The sequence below is a fragment of the Chrysochloris asiatica genome, unplaced genomic scaffold, assembly GCF_000296735.1.
Source record: "Chrysochloris asiatica unplaced genomic scaffold, ChrAsi1.0 scaffold00017, whole genome shotgun sequence".
Lineage (NCBI taxonomy): Eukaryota > Metazoa > Chordata > Mammalia > Afrosoricida > Chrysochloridae > Chrysochloris > Chrysochloris asiatica.
In genome coordinates, this window is record NW_006408535.1 from 29,273,820 (window position 1) to 29,285,282 (window position 11,463).

Consider the following 11,463-nt stretch of genomic DNA (forward strand, 5'->3'; position numbering starts at 1 on the left):
AGAATTTAGTGCAAATATTGCCACCTAGTGGTAAATAGAAAAACTGCAGCTAAACAGATGGCGCTCTGCTCTTGGCCTTATTTGGCATATGTTGTGCCATCCAGTCAATTCCCACTCACTGAGAACCCAGAATAGAGTTTCCGAGGCGCAGATGGTGGGCTGGAACCACTGACCTTGCAGTTCAAACAGACCTTACGGTCTAGTGCTTATCCTACAGCACCACACCAGTACTCCTAGTTCTATGAAAAGGGAGAAGGCAGAAATCATCCCAAGTGATTCCTGACATCTGTCTCTGGATGCATGTACAGTTAGTTTCCCAGGTCAAGTCAGGGTTTTTAGAGAAAGCACATTTGGCCAGACCTCAAGCAGTGCACAAAAAGCTCCTGAGGTAGGGGTGAGGATGGTAACTGGAGGGGTGGGTAGCTTGCATGGTTTGTAGACAACCTTGTCTACATTTGAGTATTTAAATATTCAAAGCCACCCATGTCCCCTCTATATTTTCCCCATTGTGGCTCACTCAGCGCCACAACCAGGCCCTTGGTGTGCTTGTAGTCATTCCTGGCCCATCCCAAGGGCACCCACAACATTTTCTGAGGCAGTGACAATTCCTATGTGTCCTCACACACACACTTACACACCCCACCCTGGATCCACAATGCCATTTGGAGATAAAATGCAACATATTAAAAAGCAGGGCTTCTGACAGGAGGGAATTGGGAGTTTCCAGAAGAAAAAGAAAACAGAAGAGAAGGGAGGCAGAGGGGAAGAGAGGCCAAGCACAGGACCAAGAAGTGCAGAGACCAGGGCTATGGCCTTCTTCTAAAGACCCTGAGACATCACCCCCAGGAAGAGGTGATGACAAAAGAGAAGGCTTCTCAAGCTTCATAAGAGGAAGTGGGCCCAAAAAAGCCACATGGGAGGTCAGACAACGGCCAGGCAGAAGGAAAGACAGCAAACTGAGCTGCAGGGAGCTCCTGAGCCCTGCAACCCTGGAGCCAGGCAACCCAGGGCACAGGAAACGGGAGGCAGAGTTTCAGGCCCAGAGTCCACTCAAATGCCTGACTGAGCTTCTGACAGAGCAGGGAAGCTGGAAGAGAGAGGCACTGGAGTTACCAGAGGAGCTTGGATGTTGGTTCCAGACAGCAACCTGCCTGGGTCTGGGACATAGAGCCCAAGTCCTGAGCAAGCACCTCAGCCGCATGCAGCCAGTAGGATTCTGTACCAGGCTGCTTGAGGGAGCCAGGGCTAGAAACAGCGCTTGGGCTATTGCACAGACTGAATGCCAACACCTAGCAAATGAGCATGCTCTGAGCCACAACATAGGCCCCTGGGTATGACTTGTTCCTAGAACCTATCCCTACTTCTGGAGCCCCTCAAACAGTACCCCCTGGCCTGCACCCAGGAGGATGCCTTGAGAGGTGGGGCTTTAAAAGGAACTGACTGCCCCTGGGGGTAGGTGGAGCTCAGCTCTGAGGGGCCCAAAGGAGGCGTGTCAAGGGAGGAGCTCATGCTAGGCTGGGGGTCGGCACTGGAAGAGGGTTTTCTCCATCACTCTGACTTGGCATCATACTGCACAGAACTTTTTGGATGTCAGAGGAAGAAGGACGCTTAGAGTGAGGTGTCCCCAGTGAGGACTCTGGAATCCCTTGGGCTCAGCGGACAGAAGGGGAGGCATCTCCTAGGCACCTCCAGAACCCTGGCCTGGACCCTGACCAAAGAGTGCCCACCAAACGCTTAATAGGCCAGGGACCCCATTCCTCTAAGGCCAGCATCTCTCCCTCTGGGGTGTACCCTGCCCCTCCCTTAGTCACCCCAAGGAGAAAGGGGAAAAAAGGAAGAGAGGAGAGGCATTGACCACAGAGGAAGGAAAAGGAAGCAGAGCAGAGGAGGGAGAAGAGAAGCCACACAGGAGTGGGTGACAGGGGAGAGCAGAGGACAGATCTTGGGCAGCTCTGGGGCAGGGGGAGCTCAAGAGAGGGCAGGCCAAGCATCCCAAGGGGTGCCCCAAGAGCAGGTCAGCAGGGGCGGGGAGCCAAGGGGGCGGGCCGGCCATGTCCCACGGGACCTACTATGAATGTGAACCCCGCAGTGGCCAGCAGCCGCTCGAGTTCTCAGGGGGCCGAGCAGGGCCTGGGGACCTGGGAGACATGTGTGAGCATGAGGCCTCCATCGACCTCTCAGCCTACATCGAGTCTGGGGAGGAACAGCTCCTCTCTGACCTCTTTGCTGTGAAGCCAGCTTCTGAGGTCCGAGGCCTTAAGGGCCCAGGAACCCCTGCTTTCCCCCACTATCTTCCGCCTGACCCTCGGCCCTTTGCCTATCCTACACACACCTTCGGACCGGACAGGAAGGCATTGGGCCCTGGCATCTACAGCAGTCCCGGGAGCTACGACCCCAGGGCTGTGGCTGTGAAGGAGGAGCCACGGGGACCAGAGGGCAGCCGAGGTGCCAGCCGCAGCAGCTATAATCCCCTACAGTACCAAGTGGCACACTGTGGGCAGACGGCCATGCACCTGCCCCCAGCCCTGGCTGCACCCAGTCAGCCCCTGCGCGTCCTCAAGGTAAGAGCAAGTCAATTCTCCTCCCTGTCACCCAGGGACTGGAGAGAGGCTGGCGTGGGTGGGGGAACTTTGAGCTCCCACTAATGAGTCTGTGTTTGGTGTTGTTCTGTGAAATTGACCCACCCCAATGCTTTATGTGCTTGCTATCCAACTGTGACCCCACTTTGCTTCTCTTAAATTCACTCCCACCCTACTCCCATAATGTGACTGGAACTTAGTGTGTCCTGCAGCTCTGTGGTAAGCTGACTCACCCTGATTTCCCTGCTTTCCATTTAGGCCCCCACCTCTTGTTTCTCTGCCATGTTTCTAGAAGAGAAATGCCTGCTGATAATAGAATAGGAGACTGAAGATAGATTGAGGGAAAGTGTCTTCCATGAGTGAATACCTGAAAAGGAGTTTTAGCTTCAAGCATCTGGTCCCTGGACATTTGGGCTACCATCGTCCTCAGGACAATGACTAATTTGACCTGAGAGATAGCAGCTGGCTCTGAATCCTATATTTCTCTGATACCCCACTGCACTGTGGCTGCTGGGGTTCCTACCTGCCTCCACTCCACTTCCCTGCCAACCCTCATCTCTCTATCCCTCTGTGCCTTCCCCTTCAGGCCCCTCTGGCCACTGGTGGACAGCCCTGCAGCCCCCTCCTCAAGGCGCCCTCCCCAGCTGGCACCTCGCACAAGGGCAAGAAAGCCGTGAACAAAGACAGCCTGGAGTACAGGCTACGGAGGGAACGCAACAACATCGCTGTGCGCAAGAGCCGGGACAAGGCCAAGAGGCGGATTCTGGAGACACAGCAGAAGGTGCTGGAGTACATGGCAGAGAATGAGAGCCTCCGCAGACGTGTGGAGCAGCTCACCCAGGAACTGGACACGCTTCGCAACCTCTTCCGCCAGATCCCTGAGGCCGCCAACCTCATCAAGGGGGTGGGGGATTGCAGTTGAGCCCAGCTAGCAAGACTGTGGACATCAGCCATCCTGGGCCAGCTTGACCCTGTGGAACCCCTTCCTGCTCCGGCCCTAGAGCCCCTCATAGGCCAAGCGTGAGATACAAACCATGGACAGATGGCAGTGGGATGAAAAGGGAGGGTGGGCCCAGCATACTGATTCTGTAGCTGAATAAAATTGCACTGTGACTCAGTGCTGGGGCTGTACCCTGGGCCTGCCTGTGTGTGTGCATGTGTGCGTGTGCCTCTGTATGTTTGCATGTGTGGCATAGGGGACTTGAGAGCGAGAAATGTATGTGACTGGGTCTGCATACCTCTTCTTTCCATGCCCAAATGAATGTGCAATTGTACAAACAGTTACTAGGAACAGCTTGCCCCATGGCCAGGCTGTGTCTCTGCTACTCTGCTCTTCCCATTCCTGGTCCACTTCTGTCCTCTGGAAACTGAATCCAGCCCCTCCACCCCCAGACCCTGGAACAGTCTCTGGATGCTTTTCTAAGAAAGACAAGTAAGAGCATCTCAAAGGCTTGCAGGGAGATTCCAGCACCATATATGAGTAGTCCCTTATGTCCAAGCTTGCTGATTCAGGCCCTGGTCTTTTACAACTGAAAGTCCGGATCTGGGAGCTACTGCCCTAGGTGTCCAAAGGAAAATTCCAGATGGCTGTGATATTTATGTCCCTTAAATCTTGATCCAGCACTCAGACTTTTCTCTCCAGTTTTACAAGCTCAGTTTCAACAAGATCAACACCCTATGGCTCTCATGGAGCCGCTTGCATCTTTGGCCTTTATCCCCTGGAGTTCTGGTGCCCTAAAGCTTGAGAATCTGAGTGCTTGGGGGAGACATGAGTTGGGAAAAGCCTGGAGATCTGATTTGTATACGAGAAAATTGATAGTGAAGAGAAGGGCAAGAGTCTGTGCCAGGAAAATCCCAAATTCAGAGCATTTACTTTTTTGTAGAATTAGAGCTTAAGAGGTAGAGTAATATAGTAATTAAGGGCCTCCATTTGAATCTCCCTCTGCTACTCAATAGCTGTGTGGCCTTTAGCCAATCATTTCTCCTCTCTGTACCTCAGTTTCCTCATCTGTAAAGAAGAAATAATCATAGTGTCTAACTCATAGTACTATAAGGATTGAGTTCATAGATAAACAGAGCCTGTATATGGTAAGCTTTACAGGTATGTGTCACTTAATACCCATTCTGTCAACATCCAACCATATGCATATTTGTGGTTCCATAAGGTGTTTTTCTAAGGAGCTCTGGTAGCGTAGTGGTTAAGAATCGGGCTGCTAACCTCAGTTCCAAACTACCAGATGTTCCGCAGGAAAAAGATGAAGCTTTCTGCTCCCGTAAAGATTTGCAGCCTCAGAAACCCTGCACAGAGTCACTATGGGTCGGAATAGACTCCACGACACACCACCACCACCACCAAGGTTTTTTGTTTGGCTGGTTGGGTCTATTGTTTTTTTCTTAAGTAAAAGCAGTTTTTGTTTATTATTTTCCCCTAATAGTTTTAAAGGGGTGCTGTGGCTCCCTATGATAAGCACTAGACTGGGAACCACAAGGTCTGTGGTTCAAGTCTGTGAGCCCCTCCACGTGAGAAACATAAGCTTTCTGCTCCCTCAAAGATTTTAAAGTCTCAGAACCTCTATACTGTGAGTAGGAACCAACTGGATGGCACTTAGCAATAACAATGGTTTTAAAGATCCCAAACCCAGACTAGAAGAATTGAACCATGGGGGTAATACAGGCTGTGAGGCACAGGACACGACTTTAGGCGTGGGCTCTTGGGTTTTGTCCAGTAAGCAGGTAGTGGTGGCTGGCATTGGGCTGCTCCTGCTCCTTAGGTAACCAGGGTATACTCTGTTCCCTCCCTGCTCACTTCCTTTTGCTCCACTCTGCCCACAGTTCCTCCAGTCTCTGCCAGTAGTCCCAGTGGCAACAGCAGTGTGGTGAGGATGACTGGAAGCAGGATTCCATAAGGTTTTAATCTAGTGTTTGCATAACATCCAAATCATATAACATCCTATTTCATAGACAGTACCATGGAAGTTAAGTGACACACACTTGCATATGAATATTTGTACATTGTTTTATTTTGCCAGAACTGAAGACCTCACAGATTTCATCTAAACTTCTCATTTTATAGATGAGGAAACTGAGGCCTCAGAGAGGGGAAAAGACATACCCAAAGTCACACAGTTGGTTAGAGGCAGAAGCAAAATTAGCTCCATAAAATCACAGATCTCATGAGGTACTAAGAGAGACCTCAAGAGATCATCTAGTGGGCTTTGCCCTCAGACAAGTAAGATAGTGTGAGCCACATTTTATAGATAAAGCAGTTGAGGGCCAGAGGGGATAAGAGCGTCTCTTTACACTCAATCCCTTTTCTGTCTGAGCATCCACCTTCCCCTCAAGGATATACAGCACAGGGTGGAGTATATTGAATCACATTCAATAGGTAGTTGTGAATTGTCTGACAATGTCAGAGACCCTAAGCCTCTGAGAACTAAAGCCTCTCAAAGGCCACCAATAACTTCTAGGCCAGTGTGGGGAAAGCCTGAGTTAAGCATCAAGGACTAAGTTTCTGACAGGAAGAGAAACTGTTTTCTGGATCTCCATTGCCTCTCACCTCCATCCTAGCCAAGCCCCTGCAAACGTTAGAGCCATCCACACTTGGCATTGTGTATACCATGCCTGCCTCACTCAGGACTCAATCCCTTTCCTGCCTCTGCCTCCATGTCTCTCATGCACCATCTTTCCTATGCCTGTGTCCTGGGCCCTCTTCCCCAGCTCTAGTCTGGGTAGACAGATCTCAACCTTGATAGATGGTTTATTCCCTCACCTGTGTAAGGCCTGATGAGAGACAAATGGGTGGGAGTTGCTTGGATTTGGAAAGGGAAGGAGATGGTCTCTGTGGGTGCCTGGTGAAGCCTCACACTTTCCTTTCAGCCCAGGGGTCTAGGCTGCGTAAAGGAGGTAAGTATAAAACACGGTAAGTGATTTAAACTCCAGGTTTCTTCCTTGCAGCTCAAGACCAGTGCCCCTTGACTTCTTTTCAAGGTTCTGGGTGGTGGGACTTAATTACTTCAGCATCATTTGTGTCTGTCCCCAGCTGCCTCTCCTGCAGGTCCTCAGGGTGGGTGGCTGGTAAGACTTTTTGACTGGCACTGAATCTGGCTAAGAGCCACACCCCTGCCCACCTCTGCATAGCCTCACTGAGAGGGGTGGGCATCCTGAGCTCAGAACAAAGCAGACTAGCTGGATTTATCCAATTCCTTATGTCAGATTAGCTCACCGGGAGCTCACGATTCTAAATGAGGGCTTTTATTCTCACCTGAATTGGGTTTGGTCAAAGTAATTGATTCAATCATTTGTTAACCATTTCTTATGTGCCAGTTCCCTGCTAGGTGCTGAGAATACTGTGGTGAACGATACAAATCCAGTTCTTAGCTGAAAGGATGGAAGAATAAGTCAATAAACAAGTGTGCCAGATTCCCTCTCTCCCCTTTACTGCCTTGCTCTGGCCCCCTACTCTGAAGTGGCTTCCAATAGGACAAGGGGAGACCAGCAGGAGATTGGAGGGCAGGATGTGAATGAAGTTAGGTGTTTATCCCCTTGCTCCCTACCTGATAGGGCCCCTCCCTCTCACAGATCCATCTCACCGGATTCTCACTAACTCCTGCAGTAATGACTCCCCTGCTGATGGAGCTCAGAGCACTTCAATCCAGTCCACACCTTCATAAATTACCTTCATTATATGTTAACCCCATTTGAATATGCCCATTGGAAAAACAAACATTAGGAAGGCTATTTTAGTTGGGATGGTTAAGGAAGGACCTCTCTGAGGAGGTGACATTTTAGTTGAAACCTAAAATATGAAGAATATGTGCCAAATTGGGGGAAGGGTGAGCAACAGGGAAATAACTGCAAAAGCTCTGAGGTGCCTGGGTGATCAAGACAAAGAAAGGAAGCCGGGATGAATGGAAAAGAGGTAGGAACAAGCAAGAAAATTCCTTCTTCATTCCAGGATGGAGTTGAAGATGACTCTTTTCCCTCCCTCTGCAGGGAGAAGGACAGACCTTAAGAAGCTGGCTTTTCCCCACCCCAAGCCCCTCCTCCCACCTTCACCACTGCAGAATTGCTGCAAGGAAAGGAGAAGGCAGATTGAGGGCACGAAAAGCTCAACTCTTGCTTGGGGAAAAAAGCTAAGATGGGAACGAGGTTACTTTCAAATACTGGCAAATCAAGGTTCAAACAGCACAAACATGCATCCCCGCTGCTTTAGAATCCACCGCTCAGGTCCCAGCAGAGCTGACAGACAAGCTCTCTAGGCTATAGGGAAGCTGCTGAGGAGAAGGAAGGCCATGGGGAGATACCACATAGAGGGAGGAAGCTGCCCAAGGTGAGTCTGCCAAGGTCAGTCGGAGGCTGCGGCAGTGACTTGTGAAAGCTGCCCCCCCACCCCTGTTCAGAGCACACCTCCCCTCCACCCCCATGGATTGCCACATGCCTGGCCCCTAGGGCCCCCATCCCAGTGTTGCAAGATCCCGGTTGGGGTTATGGGGTGGCAAGGGGCCTCTTCACCTCCAACCCCTATGTTTCCCCAAAGCCAGTGAGAAGACTTTGGGATGGAGAGGAGCGTCTAGAAGATGCTGAGGTAACAATAAGCAGAGCTGGGGGGAGTTCCTGTGTACCTCCTCTTCCACAGGACAGCCACTTCCCATCACTAGCCCTCAGAGACAGACCTCTTCTCCCAGAACTCAGCATGGGCTGCTCAAAAGTGGGAGTGGTACAACCTGGACACAACTTGTAGCTGGCCTTTGTCACTTACTCCCATGAGCAGGCCTGCTCTGGTCTCAGAAAACCTAAATGGCACATGAGAAATACTCTAAGACAACCACCATTCAAAGAGGGCAAGTATTTTCAGAATAAAATGGCTGCAAACCCCCCCCCACCCCACACACACACACATACAAAACTTCAAACTCATGGTGGCCCTATATATGACTGTATAGAACTCTTCCGTAGGGTTTTTTGGGGGTCTGGTTTCTTTGTCTGTAATCTTTATTGAAACAGATCATCAGAACTTTCTTCCACTGTGCTGGGGAGGTTCAAAGTGCCAACCATTAGGTTAGTAGATGAGTGCTGTTTACACAACCATCAATTCTGACTTTGGGGGGGGCAACAGAATGGCCCTACGGCTTCTCCCTTGTAGGGAGAGACTCACCTGAAGACCCCTTGCTTTTTCTCTTTGGGACAGAACAAGCTGTACATAGAAGGAATCCACTTCTCACACCCTGCAAGCTAAACTTCACCCTGAAGCACCAAACTGTCCAAGCCCCTGTTGCCCCCCACACCTAGTGCTGTCACCCCTGGCCAGGCCATCCAACCCTGCTGCAATCGGGACGGTTTGCAAAACGTCTGCTAGCTCCCGCTTTGTCACCATCTGAGGTTAGGACTGTGCTCAGGAGATAAGCCCAAGCCCCACCCACCTGTCCCGAGTGAGACTGCTAGCCTGCTGCAATCAGGACGGTTTGCAAAACCCCTGCCGGCTCCAGCTCTGTCACCATCTGAGGTTAGGGCTGTGCACTGGAGATAAAGTCTAGCCCCGCCTACTGGACTTGCCTTCAAACCTCACATGCAGCATGGCCTCCTGAAACAAAACTCCGGGGAAAGCCCACTTGGAGTCTGGAAGCCTTACTCAGGCCCAGCACCAAGACCCCTTTACCCTCTCCTGACCTCTTTTCCTTTCCTTGTCTAGCCTCACCTTTGCAAATTGCCACCATTACCATTCTCCCTCTTGTCTCCTTTCATCTTCTAGCTCACCTTTCCTCCTCCCTTACTTCCCTTCTGCTTTCTCCTCTCATCCATTCATTCATTAATTTGCTCAAACAAACAAAATTCAAACCAGTTACTATTTGGTTGATTCCAACTCATGGTGACAAAGTACTTATTAAACACCTAATCTGGACCAGGTGCCTTGTTTGTTATAGGGGCTGCGGGATAAAAAAGGGGGCAAACGTAGTACCACAAATAAACATATATTTCTACATTGTGAATCAGGTTATGTGGTAAAAATAAACAAATAACTGAGAAGATGACAGATATTCACAAGGGCAGCTGATTTCAATGTGGAGTCATGAGGGCTTCTTTGACGAAGTTAACATATAAGCTGATATCTAAAAGGTGAGAAGGCATTAGTCTGGCAAAAAAGCAGAGTTCTTATCAGAGACTAGTGTATATGTATACACATATATACACATGTATACACATATATACACATGTATACACATATATACACATGTATACACATATATACACATGTATACACATGTATACACATATATACACATATGCCCCAAATCAGGTCCTTTCCATTCACTGACAGAAGACTTAATGGACAAGGAGAAGACAAGTGAGATCAGAGAGGAGACCAAGAGCAGATCTCTCTCTGATGGTATTCAGAGCATCAGAGGGAGGATCAGGCTTCCAAAGGACATGGCCTCTCTTTCAATTAGAAACAGAAGAGATAGAAGCAGATACAATCAGGTTTGAAGCAGGCTGAAGGTGCTCCTTTCCAATGGCTTCTATTTTCATTGTGAAAGAAGAGACAACTAAAAGAAACTGAGCTTGAGGGTGTAAACGCCTAGTTGCCGAGAGTGAAAAGGGAGCTCATTCTGAGATTCCTGACATGGGAGCACCCAATTGAAGTTCATGACAATTTTAGAGTAACAGATTCTCTTCTTTGGGATTATTCCCTTCAGTGATCCTCAGTTGCTTGGGAGTAAGTGTTAGATTCATCTAAAGTTGGAAAGGACAGATGAGTTGAAGGCATTCAAAAGAGAGATTGTAGTGGTGAACCTGGAACCTAAGATAGAAAGGAGAGATATAAATACAAGAATGTTGTTACATACAGTCTAGTTGGTTCCAACTCATAGTGACCCTATGCACAACAGAATGAAACACTGCCCAGTCCTGCGTGATCTTCATAATTGTTTGCTCATGTTGCTGCCACTGTGTCAATCCATTTCCTTGGGGAGTCTTCGTATTTTACTGTGGCCTCCAATTTACCAAGCATGATTTCCTTCTCCAGGGGTTGTTTATCTTGCCAACACCAATACATCCAAAGTACAATGGCGAAGTCTCCTACACCCCTCATTTTTTTTTTTTTTTTTTAAGGTTTTTATTGTGGATTGAGTGAAAGTTTACAGAAAGATCATCAGTTTTACATCCACCAAATCATACATCTTGTTTCATTACAATGATTATAATCCCTTACACGTACCATCAGTTAACAGTATTTGTCTCTATCCGTTTTAGCTTTTAAAAAAACCAAAACAAAAAAACCACTCAGGCATATATAATAATTTACATCTCCAAAGGGCACATTCTGCAAGTCTGCCTCCAGGCCACCAGTTCTTAGACCCTCTCTTCCCACAAATCTAGAATCCTCAGCCGCTCACTCTCTCTATGACCCCATCTCTGCCTCCATACTCAGCATAATGCCCTCCAGGTTTTTCCATGTTTATAAGGTGTTTTACTGATTCATCGTTATTCTTCAACATTGCATAATATTCCATTGTGTGTATGTACCAAACTTGTTTATTCTTTCATTGATGGACATGTAGGCTTGTCTGTATCTTTTTGCTGTTGTAAATAGTGCTGTGATGAACATTGGTATGCATATATACTTGTGTCCTGGCTCATATTTCTTGTGGATATATACCAAGTAGAGGGATTGATGGATCATAAGGTATTTCTATTTCCAATTTTCTGAGGAAGCACCATGCCATTTTCAGGAGTGCTTGAAACATTTTACAATTCAGCATACATATTGAACAAGAATGGTGAAAGAACACAACCCTGTCGCACACCTTTCCCAATTTTAAAACATTCAGTGTTCCCATGCTCTGTTCGAACAACTGCTTCTTGGTCCAGGTACAGATTTCTCAGAAGT

General features: G+C 48.6%; 1 protein-coding gene across 1 annotated transcript; it reads left to right on the plus strand.

Annotated features, from left to right (window-relative positions):
- The first annotated feature begins 2,051 nt into the window (after positions 1-2,051).
- CEBPE (CCAAT/enhancer binding protein (C/EBP), epsilon) lies at positions 2,052-3,501 on the plus strand. The gene is made up of 2 exons (XM_006835440.1): positions 2,052-2,561; positions 3,166-3,501. Exons 1-2 carry the CDS (start codon positions 2,052-2,054, stop codon positions 3,499-3,501), a joined length of 846 nt encoding a protein of 281 aa, XP_006835503.1.
- Positions 3,502-11,463: the final 7,962 nt, after the last annotated feature.

Bases quoted from the DNA above. Each gene is read 5' to 3' on its own strand.
- CEBPE (XM_006835440.1), top strand. From the start codon at position 2,052: ATGTCCCACGGGACCTACTATGAATGTGAACCCCGCAGTGGCCAGCAG. The intron at 2,562-3,165 runs GTAAGAGCAAGT...CTTCCCCTTCAG, and splicing joins AGCCCCTGCGCGTCCTCAAG to GCCCCTCTGGCCACTGGTGG.